Source organism: Nannobrachium achirus (genome assembly GCF_963921795.1).
Source record: "Nannobrachium achirus genome assembly, chromosome: 11".
Taxonomy (NCBI): domain Eukaryota; kingdom Metazoa; phylum Chordata; class Actinopteri; order Myctophiformes; family Myctophidae; genus Nannobrachium; species Nannobrachium achirus.
The window spans coordinates 41,683,552-41,703,151 of NC_137820.1; the positions used below are offsets into that span (position 1 = coordinate 41,683,552).

The 19,600-nt window shown below is 42.4% G+C and overlaps 1 protein-coding gene across 1 annotated transcript; it reads right to left on the reverse strand.

Moving 5' to 3' along the window:
* Nucleotides 1-2,418: 2,418 nt before the first annotated feature.
* On the reverse strand, nt 2,419-12,206 carry hyal6 (hyaluronoglucosaminidase 6; the record flags this gene model as incomplete). The annotated part of the gene is made up of 6 exons (XM_080736489.1): nt 2,419-2,812; nt 5,489-5,601; nt 7,625-7,714; nt 10,214-10,490; nt 10,924-11,195; nt 11,901-12,206. 6 exons carry the CDS (start codon nt 12,204-12,206, stop codon nt 2,419-2,421), a joined length of 1,452 nt encoding a protein of 483 aa, XP_080592615.1.
* Between the last annotated feature and the right edge of the window lie 7,394 nt (nt 12,207-19,600).

A 19,600-nucleotide genomic window follows, 5' to 3' on the forward strand; every position in this document is an offset into this window, starting at 1 on the left:
GTTATAGTTATAGGCCTACCTGTAAACATGTGATGTGATGTGACAATGTTTTACACCAGCCCCCATAAGTCACATCTGCCCATGAAAGATTGCGATGCATCTTGGAATGGGTTTATTGTGTCTAAACATCACCTACATATTTGGCCACTTGCATGCATGCACCAGACATCATCGTTAAAGCCACTAAAACGATAGAAAGAAGTAAATGAAACCATTTTAACTCTAATGACTATCTAAAATATGAAACCTTGTTGTAAAAAAAAACAAAGTTGTCCTTTAAGTTACATACAAACATACTGTGCACACAGTCACGCGTAGGAGACGGTGTGCCACCGCTCAAAAATCATACCCATGTGAAGTGAGAGGTGCAGGCTGCTCAACAGCACATGCTGGGTGGCTGTAGCTGGTGTTGCCATAGTCATACGGACAGACATGCACACACTCGGTCAAATGTTTGCACCGCTCAAAAACTTTCCAATGGCTGAATGTTTTGTTCACCCTTTGTTTGTCCCCCTATGTCTAACAGACAAGTTAAAAACATTTAATGTTATAGCAAAACATGATTTTTGGATGATTTGTTTATGTATTTATTTTAGGGGTGCTGACATGAACGTTTGGGGTTCTTTCTTGAGCATAAGAAGGGTCTAAAAAGTCCCCTGGATTGTTTTATGAGTTAACAGGTTAACAAACACCTTTTAGTAACAACCATCTTATTGAGGCTTTCATGACATGATATCCATAACGCATAGTAGATACTCAAACGTCTCAATCATTTACACTTCCTCCAAAACCATGTTTGTTTACCAGACCAGTGTCAAGACGACACCCAACTATCTTATCTCCCAGTGGTGGACAGTAGCAAAGTAAGCTACATTTACTTAATTTGAATTGACTATACTTTACTTTACATTTTGTAATTTGTATACAGCAATGCATTGATATTAAAAATAAAAAATAAATCCTTTGTAATTTGTATTTGGAATTCTTGCAAAGCATGTACTCCAAGTACAAATTTGACAGCAAAACGTTCACTTGTAGTTGAGTAACATTTGACCAGGAGTATCTCCACTTTGACTCAAGTACTGGGGGTTGAACTTCTCCATACATTCTTGTTCATTAACTTCTTTATTCAGTCTCTGTTCACTCAACAGTCTTAACAATAACCGTACATCCTGGAGTAACCTCTGTTGAACTAACGACATCAGTGGCATCAGTGTCTCTGTCAGATCTTGCAGTCCTCTGAAAAACACACCGCTGCTGACTGTCTCTACAAATAGAATTACCTTTATTTATTTTGTTCTTTACTTAACTATTTTCAGTGTGTGGGCCATGCAGGGACCATCAGCCTCTATAACTTACATACCGTAAATTATAGAGGCTATTTTGATAAATGCAGGTGTTCCTTGAGATTTTGGGCTAAAAAAGGTTTTGAAAACTATCCATATCAATTTGGGGGCCCTTGGCCAATGGTTCTCAAAATGGGGTCCAGGGACCTCCTTCTAGGGTGTTCCCTAGCTCTGGCCCAGAACGCTCTGACAGGCAGCTGGCTAAAAGACTAGACCAGGATTTCTGTACCCCTATATGAGGGCTCAGCTTCAGTCAAAATAAAGTAAAACGCATCCAACTCGACCGCCACTTATTTCCGGGTTGTGTCTGCGGTGGTTCGCTCCCGGCTTGAGGTGGGTGAGAAAAGGCGCAAGTTTGCTCCTAGTCAGAGTGCAGTCTTGTATTGTTTATTTTGACTGAGGTTGAGCCCTCGTAGGGGTACAGACATCCTGGTCTAGTCTTTTAGTCAGCTGCCTGTCGGGGCATCAGTGCAGCTGACGCTCTGGACCAGAGCTAGGGTGTTCCCAAGCTACATTATTGATAGTTAGGAACCAAATGGAACTTTAGCGGTATGTTACCTCTGAGAGTCATGGCGGTCCTTGGTCTTATAATATCATGCATGACAAACTGAGGGCCCTTAAAAAAAAGAAAAAAAAAGAAAACACGTTGTTTTGAGAACCAACCGTTATAAAGCAGTGGTTCTCAACCTTTTCAATCCGCGACCCCCAATATCATATTTTAACTGGGGACCCCCCACCCTGACAAGCACTAAGAGTTGATGCATTACATTTTGTATATAACACAGTTCTATTGTGAAAATAGCAGATCTACATGCTCACAACGCCTCACGTTGCGAGGCGTTGTGAGCATGTAGATCTGCTATATTCACAATTTCTGCCTCTAAAATTTGACAATTTGGCCAAATTTTAATTCAAATGTATTAAAAAGTCCTTAAATTGTCACTTTAGAAATGCGCATGATACCCTCCATAAACTTAAAGTTTATGTTGGTTCGTTTACGGTTGAGTGAGAAAACAATGTTGCACATTAAGTTAATGATCTGGGGACCCCCCACAGGTTGAGAAGCACCGTTCTAGAGTATGAGACACTTGATGATGAGACAGAGTCCCAGGAACATGATGATGCACAGGCAGGAGAAGTGCAGCGACAGCAGGAACAGGATGTCCCCCAGGAGCCCACCGTCCCTGGGGGGCTGTGGCAGGTGGACGTCCGGCGGCGGGGGCTGCAGCGGCGGACCGGGGGCCACCTGGGGCATCTCGCAGTAGAGCCCGGTCCAGCCCTGGTAGCACTGGCACGTGAACTTGTGCTTCATGTCCAGGATGTCGTGGTTGTTCAGGTGGCCGCTCACGTGGAAGCGGGGGCCGCCGCCGCGGTGGGAGGAGCCCCCCGGCGGGATGCGGTGCACGTGGAAGAAGCGCGGGTTGAGGTGGAGGTAGGCGCCCGAGTCCAGGCTCTTGCGGACGCACCTGCCCAGAGGCGTAATTTCAGGAAGACATAGAGTTGGGAGGGGGGAAATAAGTTACCATAACTAATAGCATATATGAGGCATTCTACCGAATTGGTGCAAATTGCAGTCCCCCTATGAAAAACCCATTTTAAAAAACATTTAAGTATTCAGACTTTGCATGTGTACAAATATAATATTATGGTCTAATTAATCACAATACATTAATTGAGATAATGCAAAATTAAATATATTAAAAATAAGCCATTATATGTCACTTACTATTGGAAGGTGGCTGTCCCCACCTCTAAACCCTAAATTTCAATTCATGAAAAAAGTACTTAAATGATTTTTGCAATTTTTTTTGCCACAGTTTTTAAATACACCCGTTTGATTTCTTTAATAGGGAACTTGAAATTATTAGATAGATTTTGTGGATTTTGTTTAAATTAAAAAACTTCATGTCAAAAATGCTGTCCCTTGTTTTCATGTCACTACCGAAACACAAAGAGTTTTAGTCTATAGGTGGAGCCTGCTTTTGACCACACCCTAAATACCATCATCCAGAAACTGGCACTGACTTCCTGATCCTCAATGGCCACCTGGTGAGTGATAAGTTTACATCAGTCTGAAGTAAATGTCTTCCAAAGTCTGAAAATCAGTGTGTCTTCATTTGGAATGTCACTACCGAACACCTCATTTCTGCTATTTATCAAACACTTTTGTTTTTTAATGCTAAATATTATGTTTTTATCTGTGTACACCTGTTCAGAACTGTTTGCGCTATCCATTTTTAGCCAATCATTGTTGAGTTAAGCTAAAACATAGATTAAATTGTCACTACCGAAACAGTCACTACCGAAACAATTAACACATTAATGTAATGTTTCGGTAGTGACATTATGGTTTCGGTAGTGACAAAAGGGTATGTTCATTAGTTTAATGCATATATATTATTGCTGTTGTTATTGTTATTGTTATTATTATTAATAATAATAATACAATTTTTTACATGAGTTCTATTTTATTTGTGATTTTGCAGGGATAAATAAAACACCAAAAATGCTAAAAAGTGGTGCAGTGAGACGCATGTAGACAGGATATGCATACTCCCGGGCCCTCTACAGCATCCCTGCAAGATTAAAGAGCTGGTCAGTTGTCCCACGACTTGGACAGAATCAGCACCAGGACAGGAGGGTGGTTCTGATGTCATTGGTTTAGGAGTTACTCAAAGTTTTCCTACGACCGCCCTACGACTTCCTTATTTAAAGTCAGCAGATTCCCTCCCTTGTTGTACACAGCTTGGATGGTTCCTCACTTTCCCCTCCTGAGATGTTGTATGGTCTTCCAGAACAACTTCACTTGGTTTCAAAGATAATTGCAAATTATTGTTTGTCATTCCAAATAAATGGATATGGAATATGAAACCAGTTGTTGTCTTTTATAAAATTAATTACCATTATTCTATTGATCCAGTGTTTATAATATTTCCAACATAATGCATTTTGAGTTAATATGTAGCTTAAAGAGTTAAGAATATTTACTATACTGTATTGTTACGGTAGTGACCATATAGTATTAATTCAATGCTATGGTCACTACCGAAACAAAACAGTCACTACCGAAACAGTAGGGTCACTACCGAAACACCAGTTGTTTTATCAAAGATAAAAGATAATGAATTATCAATTAATATTTAATGATAATGATTGGTTAGGAGTATGTATAATTTCAACTATCCTTGAAGGTGCCATCAAAATAATCAATTTTATACATTTTACAAAGAATATAGAGTTTTGAATTCGATGAGTCCTAAAAATACAACATTACTAAATATGTTAAAATATTAATTTAAATGTAGTTAATTGTGGAAACCACCTACATTATTTTTTAAAAATAGCCTGTACATGGGGGAATAGAACAAAATAAGAATAGATTAATATAATTATCTTAATTCTGAAGGTAAGTTCATGTTTCGGTAGTGACATATTTTGGGAGAGGAAATATATTCCAAAAATGTATGAAAATACAATATGAAGATTGACTGTGCTTTTACTAAATATGTGTTCCTTAGAACTGGTGCTACATGGATATGGTCAAAGTTTTTCCAAAATAGCTTACAAATTTCACACAATTTCCAACTCTGAATTTGAACCAATTCGGTAGAATGCCTCATATAGCCTCTAAAAATAGCCAAAATAGTGGATCGACAAGCTCTCAAAGCGTCGCTTGGTGATGCGTGGAGAGCTTGACGATCAAATATTTTCACTATTTGTTTTTGGGGCGAAAATAGAACATTTTAAGTGTTCGCCTATAATGACATTCCCAAAATAGGGAAGCCACTTTTAAATTGGTTAATACATTAATGGTTGCATAACAATAAAATGCCTGTCTAAATTATTACATATGTCACATGTAGATGGACAGGAAACAGATTAATCTGCTAAAACAATTCCAAATATTTTTGGGGGGTGAATGATCCTTATAAGGTTAAATGTGAACACTAGGTTGCCAACCCCTGAGGGGCATCACAAGGGGGGGAAAAGTGGGACTGAGTTACTAGGGCCCAAGGTGGACATAGGTTTTTCAAAAAACCTTAGAAGGATTTGAAATATTCAAAGACTTGCACCCAGGGCCCAGAATTAAGTGCGACACCCCTGCATCCCCTGATGCCCCAAATGACGGCCCTGCACCTGACCTGCCGTTCTTCTTGCACAGCGCCTTGCTGCACAGCTTGGCGGCTGATGTCACGTTGATGACGTAGTGGCCCAGTGGGCCGTCAATGTACTTCTTCACCGTCTGGCAGTTCTTCTGCAGGGAGTCAACACAGAATATTAAGCACATGTAGTACATGTCATGTACTAATTGAGAAAATACACAAACCTTTTCATATCAAGGACCATTATTTATTGGGCATTTGAGCCACAGGCCACCCTTTGATGAGATTTAGTCTCTCAGACCCAAAACTATTTTCTGTGCTGTATCGATGTGGTGCCATAGGAGAGATAACAGGCAAAACGTTGACCAAAATAACAATACACATTCTCTAATTGTGTATAGACTCGTAATGCATTAGGTAATGCAGGTGTTAAGCAATAATTTAACTCTTGAGAGTAGAGTGTAAAATGAAACCAAATGGACCCGTAAAAGTCCTTTTGTTTGGGAAACATTGCTCTACACTTGGTCCTGAGTTGGCTCTGTACTTTGTTGTTTTCCTCCCGTCTACTATACACCAAATCTCTTGTCAAGAATAGCCCATGTAGAAGCTCATAACGCATCGGTTCGCAACATGACCCGTTGGAAGCTTGTAGATCAGCTATTGTATAGGCTAATATGGATGCTGGGTTTCAAGTGCTTAAAGGAGTAGTTCACCCCCAAAATGACTTTTTCTATTGATTACTCACACTAAGGAGACTTGAGTTCAATAATATTTTTAGTTTTTTTGTTGTATTCCAAGACAATTCCATTGATTCCGGATGGGAAATCAATGGGGGTAAATTTACTATAATGAATTGTGTGTCTTAGGAACGAATGCGACAAATACAAAATAAATATATATATATTGAACTCAGGTCTCCATAGCGTGCAAACTACTCCTTTAAGGTCCCAAGATTAATTCACAAAAGGCACTCAAAAGATACAACAGATTAACAGTTACAAGTTGTGCTTTTTTCATAATTATTTTCTTCTTTTATTTTTGTGACCGCACCGATCAGAGATAGTTGGGTAAATGCTCGGTTTATGTGCCACTTGTAAACAGGATGTTAAGGGAAGTCATAATTATTATGTTGCTCCTCTTCACACACCCACACACACACACACACAGCTGTTGGGGAGAGGGAGAGAGACTTCCACACTATTTCTGGAAACTCTAAATACTGTATAAGTGTTACTGTAGAAACAAGCTTTCCATCTGGGAAACAGAGACAATGCCAGGCTGACATCATTCATTCACTAGCCTAATTTTATGCCTGGCCACAGTTATTCTATACATTATTTCAAACCCACTGACATTGATGGATGGCATTCATTTGTCATGCATGACATTATGATGTATAGCAGGTTTATGACACAGCAGTATGTGAATGATGTGAGTCCATTTAGTTATCGCCAGTGTATCTTAGCAGGGGTCATCGTCGTGTTGGCTTGTGGTGGAAATGTTTTGTCAAAATTCATACGAACATACAAAATGACTGGACAATATGACCAAAAAAGAGCTAGCCATGAATGACCATAACACATCTGTAACTCTGAGTGGACATTTGTACGTTTGTTCAGTCTCAGAGTTATGGGGAGAACCATCAAGTAGGCTAGTGGACGCCTAATTTGCCATAGTGTGATAGTAAATCAGTGTCATACATATTCTGAAGAAAACCTGGAGACTTGACATTCAGTATATTGGATGACACCTTACTGGTGTATGATTCCCTAATCGGGAGATAAGCGACCGTCAGGTCTTATTATACAATTTGTGCAATTTATGCACAAATTGGCCTTAGCAACCTCATCGTGCACTAGAAGAGGGGCATGTGAGAAATCAGGGGTGGAGGTTGTGGTTTGCCAGCCAAGGAGAGTGTGTGCAAAGTTTGGCATGGATAGGGGCCACAGTGCCAGAGATAAGAGTAGGGCCAAAAGTGTGACGTGACGTGATGTGACGTGACGTGGCGTGACGTGACAGACAGACGGAGGGACTGACTAACCGACTGACAGACAGCCGAGGAGGTTTTTATAGTAACTTGCGCCCTGACGGTCGCAATAATGGTGTGTAAAACAGAAAATCAAACATTTGCCACGGACACATTTTGTGGACATTGAACCATATCGGAATTTTTACCTGGGATCGGGCGTATTCTGACGAGCCCCAAAGAACGACTCCTGACGCTCCCAGCGCTGCAGTCTCCCCGATGGTGTGAACCAGGTCACTCTGCAGGACCAATACATGATGACACAACATGACACATGATGACGCATGACACAGTACTCACACCTTGATAAAGCCATCACCTCTGCCCTTAAAGCTGCAATGCATATATATGTGTGTGTGTGTGTGTGTGTATATACAGTATATCTCCTACATTTTTACATTTTGCTTTCAGTGCATGAGGAGTGAACAAACCGCTTCTTATCACCTGACAGGTGGGAGTTTCCCTGGTAGAGCGAGAGGAAGGAACACGTTATTCCAACCAGTTCCTTTTCCCTCCAGCAGATCTATCCATAACTTACCGTATTTTAATGAATTAAAGCAGTGGTTTTCAATCTTTTTCATAATCAAGGTCCTTTATTTATTCGGCTTTTACCACATATTATCGTTGTTGGGCAGAAATCTTGTATCTCCAAGTTTCTTTTTTTTTTTTCGTAAAGTAAAGCCCTGCTTCATCATACAAGAGTCAAGACTGTTGCACAAAACTAGTGAAAATAGCCGATCTACAAGTGGTGCGAGGCGTTGTGTGCTTGTAGATCGTCTATTTTCACGATTTTAAATCATTTTTAAAACGAACTGGGTGAAACGAACGGTTTTGGACATGCAAGGTTTCCACCCGACACCGACGATGTGGTATGCACTTCCAACCGCTAGGCTATCGGTGCCCCGAGAGGAACAGAGGATTCCCTCTTGACTGAGCGATAGAAATTTGGTTTGCCACGTGAGAGACCACAAGTTCAAAATTCCGGGTGCTACAAGTTGCAATTACGAGGACATAAAACTTACAGATTATAGCTTTAAGTGTAATGTTTCCATCTGTTTTATTTCAGCCTTCATCCAGATTGTCATCACATGTAATAATAAATACAGTAGGTCCTCCCATGCAGGGGTGTTGCACCAAATTCTGGGCCCTGCGTACAAGGATTCACTGCGGGCCCCATTTAGACTGCATGGGGACAGATATAGCTGACAGCGTGCCGTGCTGCAAGCTTTTAGATCTGTTAATTTAAAAAAAATCGTGAACATTTTTATGCTTAGTTTAGTGTGGTATCAAGTACTGAAAATAGCCCTTTTAGAGTGAGCACTCGGGTGGCGCAGTGGTAAAGTCCCTGCCCACCACCACGGAAGGTTGTGGGTTCGAATTCCCTGTGGTACAACCGGCTATGTCGGGCGTGTTCGGGGGAGGGTAGCCGGACAGGTACTCCTACGGGCTGGGGCGGCACCTGTCAGCAGGGAGCGTTGGGCGGGAAGAGTAGGACGAAGGTTCTACGTCCTCCTGGTGGGGGATCCTCACTGGTAGGTGAATCAGTAGTATACAACAGCAGTGATAAGATAACACAGAAATGTGTATGGGGAGGAATCGATTGGTGCAACGACTAAATTGGGGTGAAAAGGGGGTAAAAAATAATTGGCTAAAAACCCTCTGGGACTCAAATTATATATAATATAAAAAAGGCCCTTTTAGAAATTTCAGCCCCTGTCGCTCTAACATTCTCTGCATGTCCCTGGTTGAGAGGTCATGTAGGGCTTTCCAGCCGGAGGCCTAGTTCCACTCATAGTTCAGTGACAGTCCGCAGACGTTCCCTAGCTGAGATTAATGACCCGCTCGTCTCCGCCACTCAGCTTTAGGACACATGTTTGGGAGCATTGAAGGCGGTGTGCAGATTTCACTCTCCTCTACAAGTGTTACTTTTCTGTTTTTATTCAGCACCCGTCGTTACGTTTTTGGATGTGTGTTTACCACTGAACTGACACACTCTCACACACACACATGCTTATGCACACACACATACACGCACGCACATACAAACTATAATTGTACGTGATAGATGAACATTTTAAATGGACAAAGTGATACCAACAAAAACAGTAATTGGCCCATGACGAATGAGCATACACACGCGCGCGCGCACACACACACACACACACACACACACACACACACACACACACACACACACACACACACACACACACACACGCACACACGCACGCACACACACACACACACACACGAGAAAGGTGTGTATTACTACTCTCAGACATAAACCCAGAATGACTAGACTGACTACAAAAACGTGTTGGTAGCACGTACTGACCAGTGGTGTAAAAAGTACTCACGTTTTACTTAAGTAAAAGTATCAATACTGCACTGTATAAATACTCTGTTACAAATAAAAGTCCGGAATTCAAAATTGACTTGAGTAAAAGTACAAAAGTATTGGCATCAAAATGTACTTAAAGTAGCAAAAGTGAAAATAGCAGATCGACAAGCTCATAATGCATCGCATCGTGACACATGAGAGCACTGTATTTTCAAATGGCTGAAATGTAATAGGGCTGAAGTTGTTATTGTTAATGTAGGTTTTGTAATAATGATCAAAATCTACAAAGTAACTAGTATAATATTTGGAACCAAGAGGTAGTGGAGTAGAAGTAAAAGTATTGGACATTGGAAATACTCAAGTGAAGTACAAATAACTCTACACCACTGGCACTGACCTCAGAAAGGACCATGAAGGTGTACGCGTAGAAAGGCCGGGAGTAGACAAACACCGGCAGGGTGAAGTCGGCGCGGGCGATGGACGCGATCCTCATGGCCTCCTTGACGCGGTAGTGGACGAATTTGACGGTGTTGGCCGAGGACTTGAGCTCGTAGTCCAGGTAGATGGACGGGTAGAGCGCTGTGCTCTCCCTCCACAGCCACATCAGGTGGTCGTTGCGCACATGCTCCACGTTGGGGCACTCGCCCGTGTAGAGGTGCGGGTGCTGCTTGTACCTGGGGATGGGACGATATGAACATTTCATGTCATGATTGCGATTTACGATATTATCGCGATAATCAAAATATCCCCAACATCCATTATCCTGGTTAATTGCCAAAAATTTGTCGATAACAAGCTCACAATGTGTCGCAACGCGATGCTATTGCTATTTACTATTTTTTGGCAAAGGGATTTGGTAGAGAGTGAAAAAAAGACTATTAAGTACAATATTTCGAGGTCTGTTTTACCAATTATATAGTGCAGTGCGACTTTAAATGGTACCGGATATACAGCTCGGCAAATAAAAGGTGAATTTATCCCAGTGCCTGAGGATGACTGAGGATAATTTCACAATACATTTAAAATCTCCACGATACGATTACAGTGAGTGTTTTTTATTTCACGATAAACGATAATAACAATTATCGTCCCATCCCTACTTTGTACCCGTAGTTGTAGCAGTCCGGGAAGAGGTAGAACCCCCACAGGCCGTTGGGCCTTCGGCTCTCGGCCAGGCCTAGGGTGGAGTTCATGAAGATCTGCCCGGCCCTCTCGAAGCGCTCCTTGGCCTCCTTCTCCACTTTGCTCTCCGGCCAGCTGGGGTGGAGCTTCCGGATCTGCTCCTTGGACTTGTTGCGGTAGATGTCCTTGGAGCCCCAGTTGCGCACCCACTGCGGCCGCCAGTTCTCCCAGTCGATGACGCCCAGGCCCCGGAAGTCCTTGTGGCATATAGGGACGCCACACAAACATCAATTAATTGTTAGTCATTGTCTCCAACATTTTTTTATATTTAATTTTTTTACAGACAAAAAATAGGCATCCGCACTGCCAGCGACGCGAGCGATGTGACGCGAGCGATGAAATCTAAATCTTATTTAAATACATGTGTTTCAATGAGACCATCTTGACGCGTTGTGCAGCGACGTCATCCACCCCTCCTATATTCGCTTGGAGAGTCTCTATTTGAGCGAGGTTTCTCGGCCATGTCCTGCCCCCAAACACTTTTTACCATTATTTATCTATTTGATTGGTTCAGGCTACTTCGCAACGCAATGGCCGACACTCCATATGAGGACAGTTCTTCGCGCGAGATCACCGTCGGCAGTGCGGATAGGCTGTAATACCAATGTAAAGCAAATCGCAATTGTCACTCGAGAAGTAACTATGAGGACTGAGAAGGCTGTACAAGATCTCCACGAAGGTTTACTCATCAAAACTGGTTATAAATCTGTAACCATCAAAGCATGGACAGCACTCAGTCAACACTTATAATACAGAGTATAATATAAACAAAAAAATATATACAAACTTAAAAGTGTTATATGATATAAAACATTTATGTATGGTCCTTTTTTTTCTTGTTTTTGTGTGTGTGTGTGGGGGGGGGGGAGTAATTGACTTTTCTCAGTTTCTGGCATCCCTACCTTGTGGGGGATAAGCTTGTCGATGTCGGCGCGGGCCTTGCTCAGGTGCTTGGACAGGCTCTGGTTCTGCGGCAGGCCGCCGTTGACGGGCGCCCCGGAGTTCAGGTAGTAGGGGTAGTGCCCGAGGTGGCTGTGGTAGAAGATGGTGACGTTGGGCCCGCTGAGCGTCTCGTTGAGGTTGGCCACGATGTCGAACACGCTGAGGTCCAGGTCCACCTGGAAGCGCAGGCGGCAGGACTCGGTGGGCGCGTTCCAGACCACCACAAAGGGCCGGTGGGGGATGAGCGGCGCCCGGGACTGTTTCATCAGCTCACCTTGAGGAATCAAGAAGCTTTGTTTGTCACTCACTTATAAAAGCAGCGAAGTGTTTTTTTCTTGGCGATTTGTTCCGCAATCGTGCTGACATTCTAACGTAATAATAGTCATAGCAGACGGGAGAGTGTTTTTTGCAGGTCTTTCAGTCAGAGTGTATCAAAAAAGCAACTGGGTTAAGCACTGTTGGTCTGACCAGTTTAACATTCACCAGCGTCAGCAGGTTAGCATTTCAACAGGTCGCACCCCCCCCCCCCCCCCCCCCCCAATCACAAGCTTTCGCTGCCCAGTTGCCTTTTTGACACACTCAGACTGAAAGACCTGCAAAAAAAAAAAAAAAAACACTTTCAGATTAAGTAGCCTAATGCAGATTTTTAACAATGGACCCGCATTTGCTTTAATTTTACGCTCTCAAGAGTTACAGATCTATAAGGGTCCATTTGGTTTCCAACTCTCCATCTTTTAGCTGGGGACCACCTGGAACCAGGGGTGTCGCAGTCGCACCAAATTCTGGGCCCTGGGTACAAGGATTCACTGCGGGGCCCCCCATGAATGTTCTTCATAGGGGGAGGGAGTTTAACCCATTTATGTGAACGCATTATAACGCATTATTTTGTGCTTTAACTACTGAAAAATAGCAGATATACAAGCTCGTAAGCTTGTATATCTGCAATTTTTGAAAGATCGTGAACAAGCTCACAGCGCAGCACTCGGTGCCACGCTGTGAGCTTGTATATCTGCAATTTTTCAATAGCTAAAGTATAAAATAATTAATGCCCCTCCACCTTGGGCCCTAGTAACTGAGTCCCACTTTTCCCCCCCTTGTGACGCCCCTGCCTGGAACCCCCTCAATGACCACTGGTTGATGCACTTCATAAGGGATGGGCTGTGAAAAGGCAGCCAGACGTGAAAATAAAACGATTAATTAATTAATTCATTCATTCATTCTAATGTGGAAGGGAGTCAATCATATGTACCTTGAACCTCAACCCTCTTCACTCCTACGCCGACCCATGATGCCAGCGCCACCAGGAGGACGTAAGGCCTTATCGGCACCATCATGACCCCGGGCGGTGCTTCATGGATCAATTAGTCGTTGCTAATACCAGACGTGAGAAAAAAAAGAAAGGGAGGAAACAACAAAAAAAACAACAACAACAGGAGAGCAATTATGTGTTTTGCAGAGAAGATATAAGGTGATTATGATGAGCTCCGGTGGGCAGAGATAATCAGTACAGCTGGTGAAAGAGCAGCGAGCTGAATTGCTCCAGATTCCACACTCAGTGACACAATGGCCCTCTGTCCTCAGAGGAGAGGTGGCATCTCTGACTGAGCCATGGCACCTTAATTAGATCCTGCCAGTTCTGCCCATGCAGGCTCTGTGTGTTGTGGAGACTCCACCATGACAGTGGATGTTGTGACAACCCTCTGGGCCGCGTGTGAGTAGAGACTCGCTGTGTGGTCAGTCTGGTCACTATAGTACAGTGGTTCTCAACCTGTGGGTCGGGACCCCCAGGGGGTCCCCAAATGATTAACTTAATGTGCAATGTTGTTTTCTCAGACCACTGTAAACAAACCAACACAACATTTATTAAGTGTATAGCACATTTTTTAAGTGACATGCAATTTAAGGACATTTTAATATCTTTGAAATGACAAATTAAAAATTGGCCAAATTGTCAAATATTAGGCAGAAATTGTTAAAATAGCAGATCTACATGCTCACAACGCGAGGCGTGAGCATGTAGATCTGCTATTTTCACAATAGAACCGTGTTATACAAAATGCAACTCTTAGTGCTCGTCAGGGTGGGGGGACCCCAGTTAAAATATGATTATTTTGGGGGTCGTGGCCTGAAAAGGTTGAAAACCGCTGCTGTTGTACACAATGGTTTTCAAAGTGGGGTCTGGGGACCCTCTCAGGGGTCCCTGAGGGGGTTTCCAGGGGGTCCCCATGCAGCAAGATTGAGGAACAGTTAAAACATATAAATACAACATCTCAACTTTCACTTTTCCTTGAGATAACTCTTTTTCAAGCTGAAATCCGTTTGCTTGCTGATCTGTTCCTGTCGGCAAGAGACACTGTACCGTATTATAAATTAGGGTTAAAGCTGCACTATAAACTTTACTCTTCTACCCCGTATTTGAACCTGGTTTCCTGCGGAAGTGCTGACATTTTTACCTTTGAGCTGATAGAGGCTGTCTGCTTGCTCAGGGAATACATTTAATCTTGACCATCAGGTCACAATTCGTGTCAGATCCTGTGTCTAGGTGAGACCTTTGACACAATCTAAATAACTCAATAGCAGAGCAGGGAGACAACATAAAACCACTCCAATTAAGTTGTATCAACATACTCTACCATACAGATTAGACAAAATCACATTACAGTACATTTACTCAAGTACTTTACCTAAGTACAATTTTGAACCCTAAATACTTTTACTCCACTACAATTATTTGAAAACTTTAGTAACTAATTACTTTGTAGATTTTGATTATTATTACAAAACATCCATTAACTACTTCAGCCCTTTCTTGGCCATTTGAAGCTCACAATTGTGAACTTAATTGTAGACCTGCTATTTTCAAAAGATTTGTATACATTTGAAAACTTGTGAATTGGGACCCTCTGCACAATGAGCCCTTTCACTTTTGCTACTTTAACTACATTTTGACACCAATACTTTTGTACTTTTACTCAAGTAAAACTTTTAATACAGCACTTGCACGTCTAAGGGTGCCCTCACACCCAAATACCTATGAGAGTGGAATCCGCATTCCGCCAATGCATTTCAATGAGAAGGGAGCGTTTTTGCAGAAATCCTCTGCTGGCATGAAACCGCTTCACTCTCATTGAAATGCATTGGCGGAACGTGGATTCCACTCTCATAGGTATTTTGGTGTGAGGGCACCCTTACAGAGTTTTTTCTATTCTGCGTTATTGATACTTCTACTTCAGAAGTACTTCTTCAACGCACTGCTTTAAACTGCAACTGGGCTTAACTGTCTTTTTTCCCAAAGAGAACCAACCCAGGCAGTCAGCTCTTTCTTTGGACAGATGCATGGAAAAGCAAGCATCATCATCCTCTCAGCCATAACCCAACCAGCACAACCAGAGCAAGAGGAGCAGGAAACCAACCGCTGGTGGTCTGGGGTTGCTCTTTGGTTCATGTTTGACATTTTCACTTTCATTTCAAAACTAATAACATTTTAAACCAGCAGTATTGAATTTATAGAAATTCATTTTGAGGTGAGAATGGTCGGGAAAGAAGCAGAGAGGAGGGCAGAGGATTGTCGCAATCAGACTTGGCCGGCCGGGACGCTTCTTTCAAAAATATTTTTTGAACTATTCGAGATGACCGTATAATTTCACATGGACGTTTCACAGTTAGATGCCTCAACTCCAATTCAACTTGAGCATTGCCTAATACGGCTTCCACGTTTATTTCTTTTTTTCCTTAATGACCATGTAGCGTAGCGCCCTGGTTTTCACGGACCATCCAAGAACCCAACACAAACAGTGTGTGGGGAAATCTGTGAGTCTCTGAGGCCAAGGCTGACTACACCACAGCCAGGGCCCGGTCGGTGCCACTGGCTGGACCCCAAAACCACAAGAAAAAGACCCCCCAAAAACAATGTCTCTGTTAAAAAAACTGACAGAAGAATCCCCCTTCTTTTGATCGCTGTGTTTTCCCCTCAAACAGACACCGCTAAATGGCATAAGTCAGCCTATCATAGAAGCTCTGAACTGAACCCCGGGGCTGATTGGATCCAGATGAAGTCGAGTCGGGTGTGGGTGAACTTTCAGCATTGCTGTAAAGTTATAACTTTAGTTAAATTCAAGCCAACTCAAGTCTCCTGTGACCTACAATCCTTCTTTCTTTTTTTTTCTTTTTTTTTTACAGTCCTGTGAAATAATATTGTTGTCTATCTGCATGCTGTAGGGACTGATCAGAGTTTACCATTAACCCAACCGGGAAAGCATCACTATCATTTTAGATTTCTTTATACTTTGGCTGTTCATGAATAGCATTGTATAAGCTCATAGCCCATCGCTATGTGCTTATAGATCTACTATTTTTCAAAATCTGTGCAATATATATATCAATATATATGTGTGTGTGTGTGTGTGTGTGTGTGTGTGTGTGTGTGTGTGTGTGTGTGTGTGTGTGTGTGTGTGTGTGTGTGTGTGTGTGTGTGTGCGCGTGTGTGTGTGTGTCTGGAACAATATGTTGAGATGGGGGTCCGCGGCCAAATACATATAATTTTGTGGGGTCCTTGACATGAAAAGGTTTGAGCATCCCTGAGCTAACCCTCGTCTCCTCATTATGTAATCTGTATTGTAGTTAGGATGTTAATACAATATAATTTATATTATTGGGGTGGTTGTATTTGGTCTCCCTGCGCTTCTATTGAGACAATTAGACTGTGTCAAAAGTCATGTCTCACCTAGGGCACACGATCTGATGTGAATTTTCAATTGATCCCCTGAGCAAGCATGCAGGCTTTATTAGCTCAATGGTTAAGCACTTAAGCATGAGGGAACCATGTTCAAATCTGGGGTAGAAGAGGGAATTTACACAGTGCTGCTTTAATAAATACCATGTGTGAGTAATTGGCATAAATATTTTGGTCCGGGTGGACTTAGGGGGTCTTAGGCCTGTGTATGGGCCTGCATACCTACAGAGTGGCAGTTCAGTCTATGTCACATTTTGAGTAAAGGACTTGTAACAGAGTATTTCTACGTTGTTGAATTGCTTCTTTTACTTGAAATGTGGGTACTTCTTCCAACACTGAAGCTAACCTTGCATTAGCAGTGAATAGCCCAGGCAGGCAGCCGTATAAGTACTATGTCCAACATGGTGCTTGTGCTGAAAGCATGATGATCATTATTTAGCTATTGCACACGCATTAAAAAAGTGTCTGCTGTTTGCACTTTTCCTTTGGAATGGCTAGACAGATTATGACGTTTTTGTGTGTGTGTGCGTGCGTGCATGCGTGCATTCAGTGAAAGGTTCGCACTTAGGATGAAATTTGGTTGAATTATTAGTATATGGTTGCCCCTGCAAGGGTGCAATAATATCACAGGCCAGACAATGACGTCAGTACTATGATGTCATACCGATGACATCAGGGATCTCCGTTCATGAGCATAAAATGGCCACAGACAGACAGACAGACAGACACACTTTGTCAACCAAATTGGTTTCTGCCAGTTTGAAATGATTATTTTTGATGGACATGAGGTCTGATAATTTCTTGCTTTTCACTTTTGGGAAGATTCTCAGTAACTGAGATCATTGAACTCTTGCTCCATATAAATTACAGTGTTATTATATTTTACGCGTTTCAGCTCATCATTTCAGCTTATTTGTTCAGTGACACTAAGTTTGGCCAATCCACAATAAGCAGATGGATCCAGAAAGGCGATGTAGTCGGGGGCGTTAGGGAGATAACATGGTCACTTCGTGCTAATTAGTCTAAAAGCGCCAAATTTTGCACAGATGTAGCCCAGGGCATGCTCTAATGATTTAGCTAGGGCGCCCGAGTCGGCGACCTTCGGGGTCGCCACAGCGGCCAAATCAAGTTGGGCTCCCATCGACTTTCTCTACAGGAGGAAAATACCCAGAAAAAAACCTGCTTTAAGTAGGATGTGAGGGGTCTAACTAGGTGTATGTCATGATGCTGAATCCATTGCAAGCATTTGTTTTGCACAAAAAACATTCCTTGGGCTATAAATGGCCCCAGAAAACGATGGTTTAGTGATGAAAAGTGATGAGTCGTCACTTTTCACAGTTTTGTGGGCGTTTTCTACATCTGTGCAAAATGTGGCGTTTTTAGACTGATTAGCACGAAATATCCCTAAGGCCCCCGACTAATGGCTGTTGATCTTCTAAATATGGTCAATTGATCAGCAGCACAACAGCAGAAAGAAACCCGAAAAGATGCAATTCAAAATTGCAAGTGTGGTTACATATCTATTGCCTGGATAGCCACCACTCCCCCATAGAACCCCCATAGAACTCGACTACTCTAACTACAGACTTACTCTATAATGGTGACGTCACCGAGAATTCTGCTTCCCGATTGGTTATGTTGTCCGTAATCATTTTGCTGCTTCCTGATTGGCTATGTTTACATGATCATTTTTGGCCCCCATAGAACTCAACTACACTAATTACACCAAAAAATCAGAATCAGACTTGGGCTACTCTATATAATGGTGATGTACCCGAGAATGCTGCTTCCTGATTGGCTATGTTGACCGTAATCATTTTGCTGCTTCCTGATTGGCTATGTTTACGCTATGTTTGTTTCGGTCTAGAACAATAGTCTGGTTGCCCTACTGTTTCCTTTTTATTGTCTGGGTTGCCAAATTGTCATGTGAAGCTTGACCAATCCTTAAGCTAGCACCACACCCCCATTCTGAACTCAATGGACCTTTGCTGCTTCCTGATTGGCTAAAGGTTGATTCGGAAGCAAAAACAGGCCGGACTAGAACAATAGTCTGGTTGCCCTACTGGCAACCACACTAATGAATCATTTTTAAATACATATCCATTTGGGACCTTTGACTTGAAAAGGTTTGAGAAGCACTGAGCTCTAGAGGGTTCATGTGCTTGATTCTCTGAGGGGGGGAGGAGGACCTCGTACTGCGCGCTGTGGAAACAACGCTGCAAAGCGGGAGAAAGTGGAGAAGTGAATGTAAATGCATCGAGACACTCATCCTGACCACAGGCAGAAACTGTGAGTCAGAGTGTTTGTGTGTGTGTGTGTGTGTGTGTGTGTGTGTGTGTGTGTGTGTGTGTGTGTGTGTGTGTGTGTGTGTGTGTGTGTGTGTGTGTGTGTGTGTGTGTGTGTGTGTGTGTGTGTGTGTGTGTGTGTGTGTGTGTGTGTGGGGTATGTGGATCACAGAAGGTGTTTGTTGATGATGTCCCATCTGCATAGCATATCAACTCTCACCATGAGGCATATGTTTTGTTTTGAGTTAAAGAAAATTGGAAATACTCAAATAAAGTACAAAGAAAAAGTACTCAGGTAGCCTACAATACTTGTGAATGGATGGATGGATGGATGGATGGATGGATGGATGGATGGATGGATGGATGGATGGATGGATGGATAGATCGACCAATCAATCAATCAATGAATCAATCAATTAATTAATCAATGAATGGTTTCATTTTCGTGTCTGGCTGCCAGTCATAATCCCTCACAGGATTATTCCGACATTCACACATTTTAAAGAAAACAGTATTTCCAGTGCCAAACATGCTGAACATGAAAATAATGAACAAAATAAATAAATAAATACCACACTGTATATACATAAGTACAGAGACTTCTGAGTTGTGTACTTAGTTACTTTCCACCACTGATGCCTTC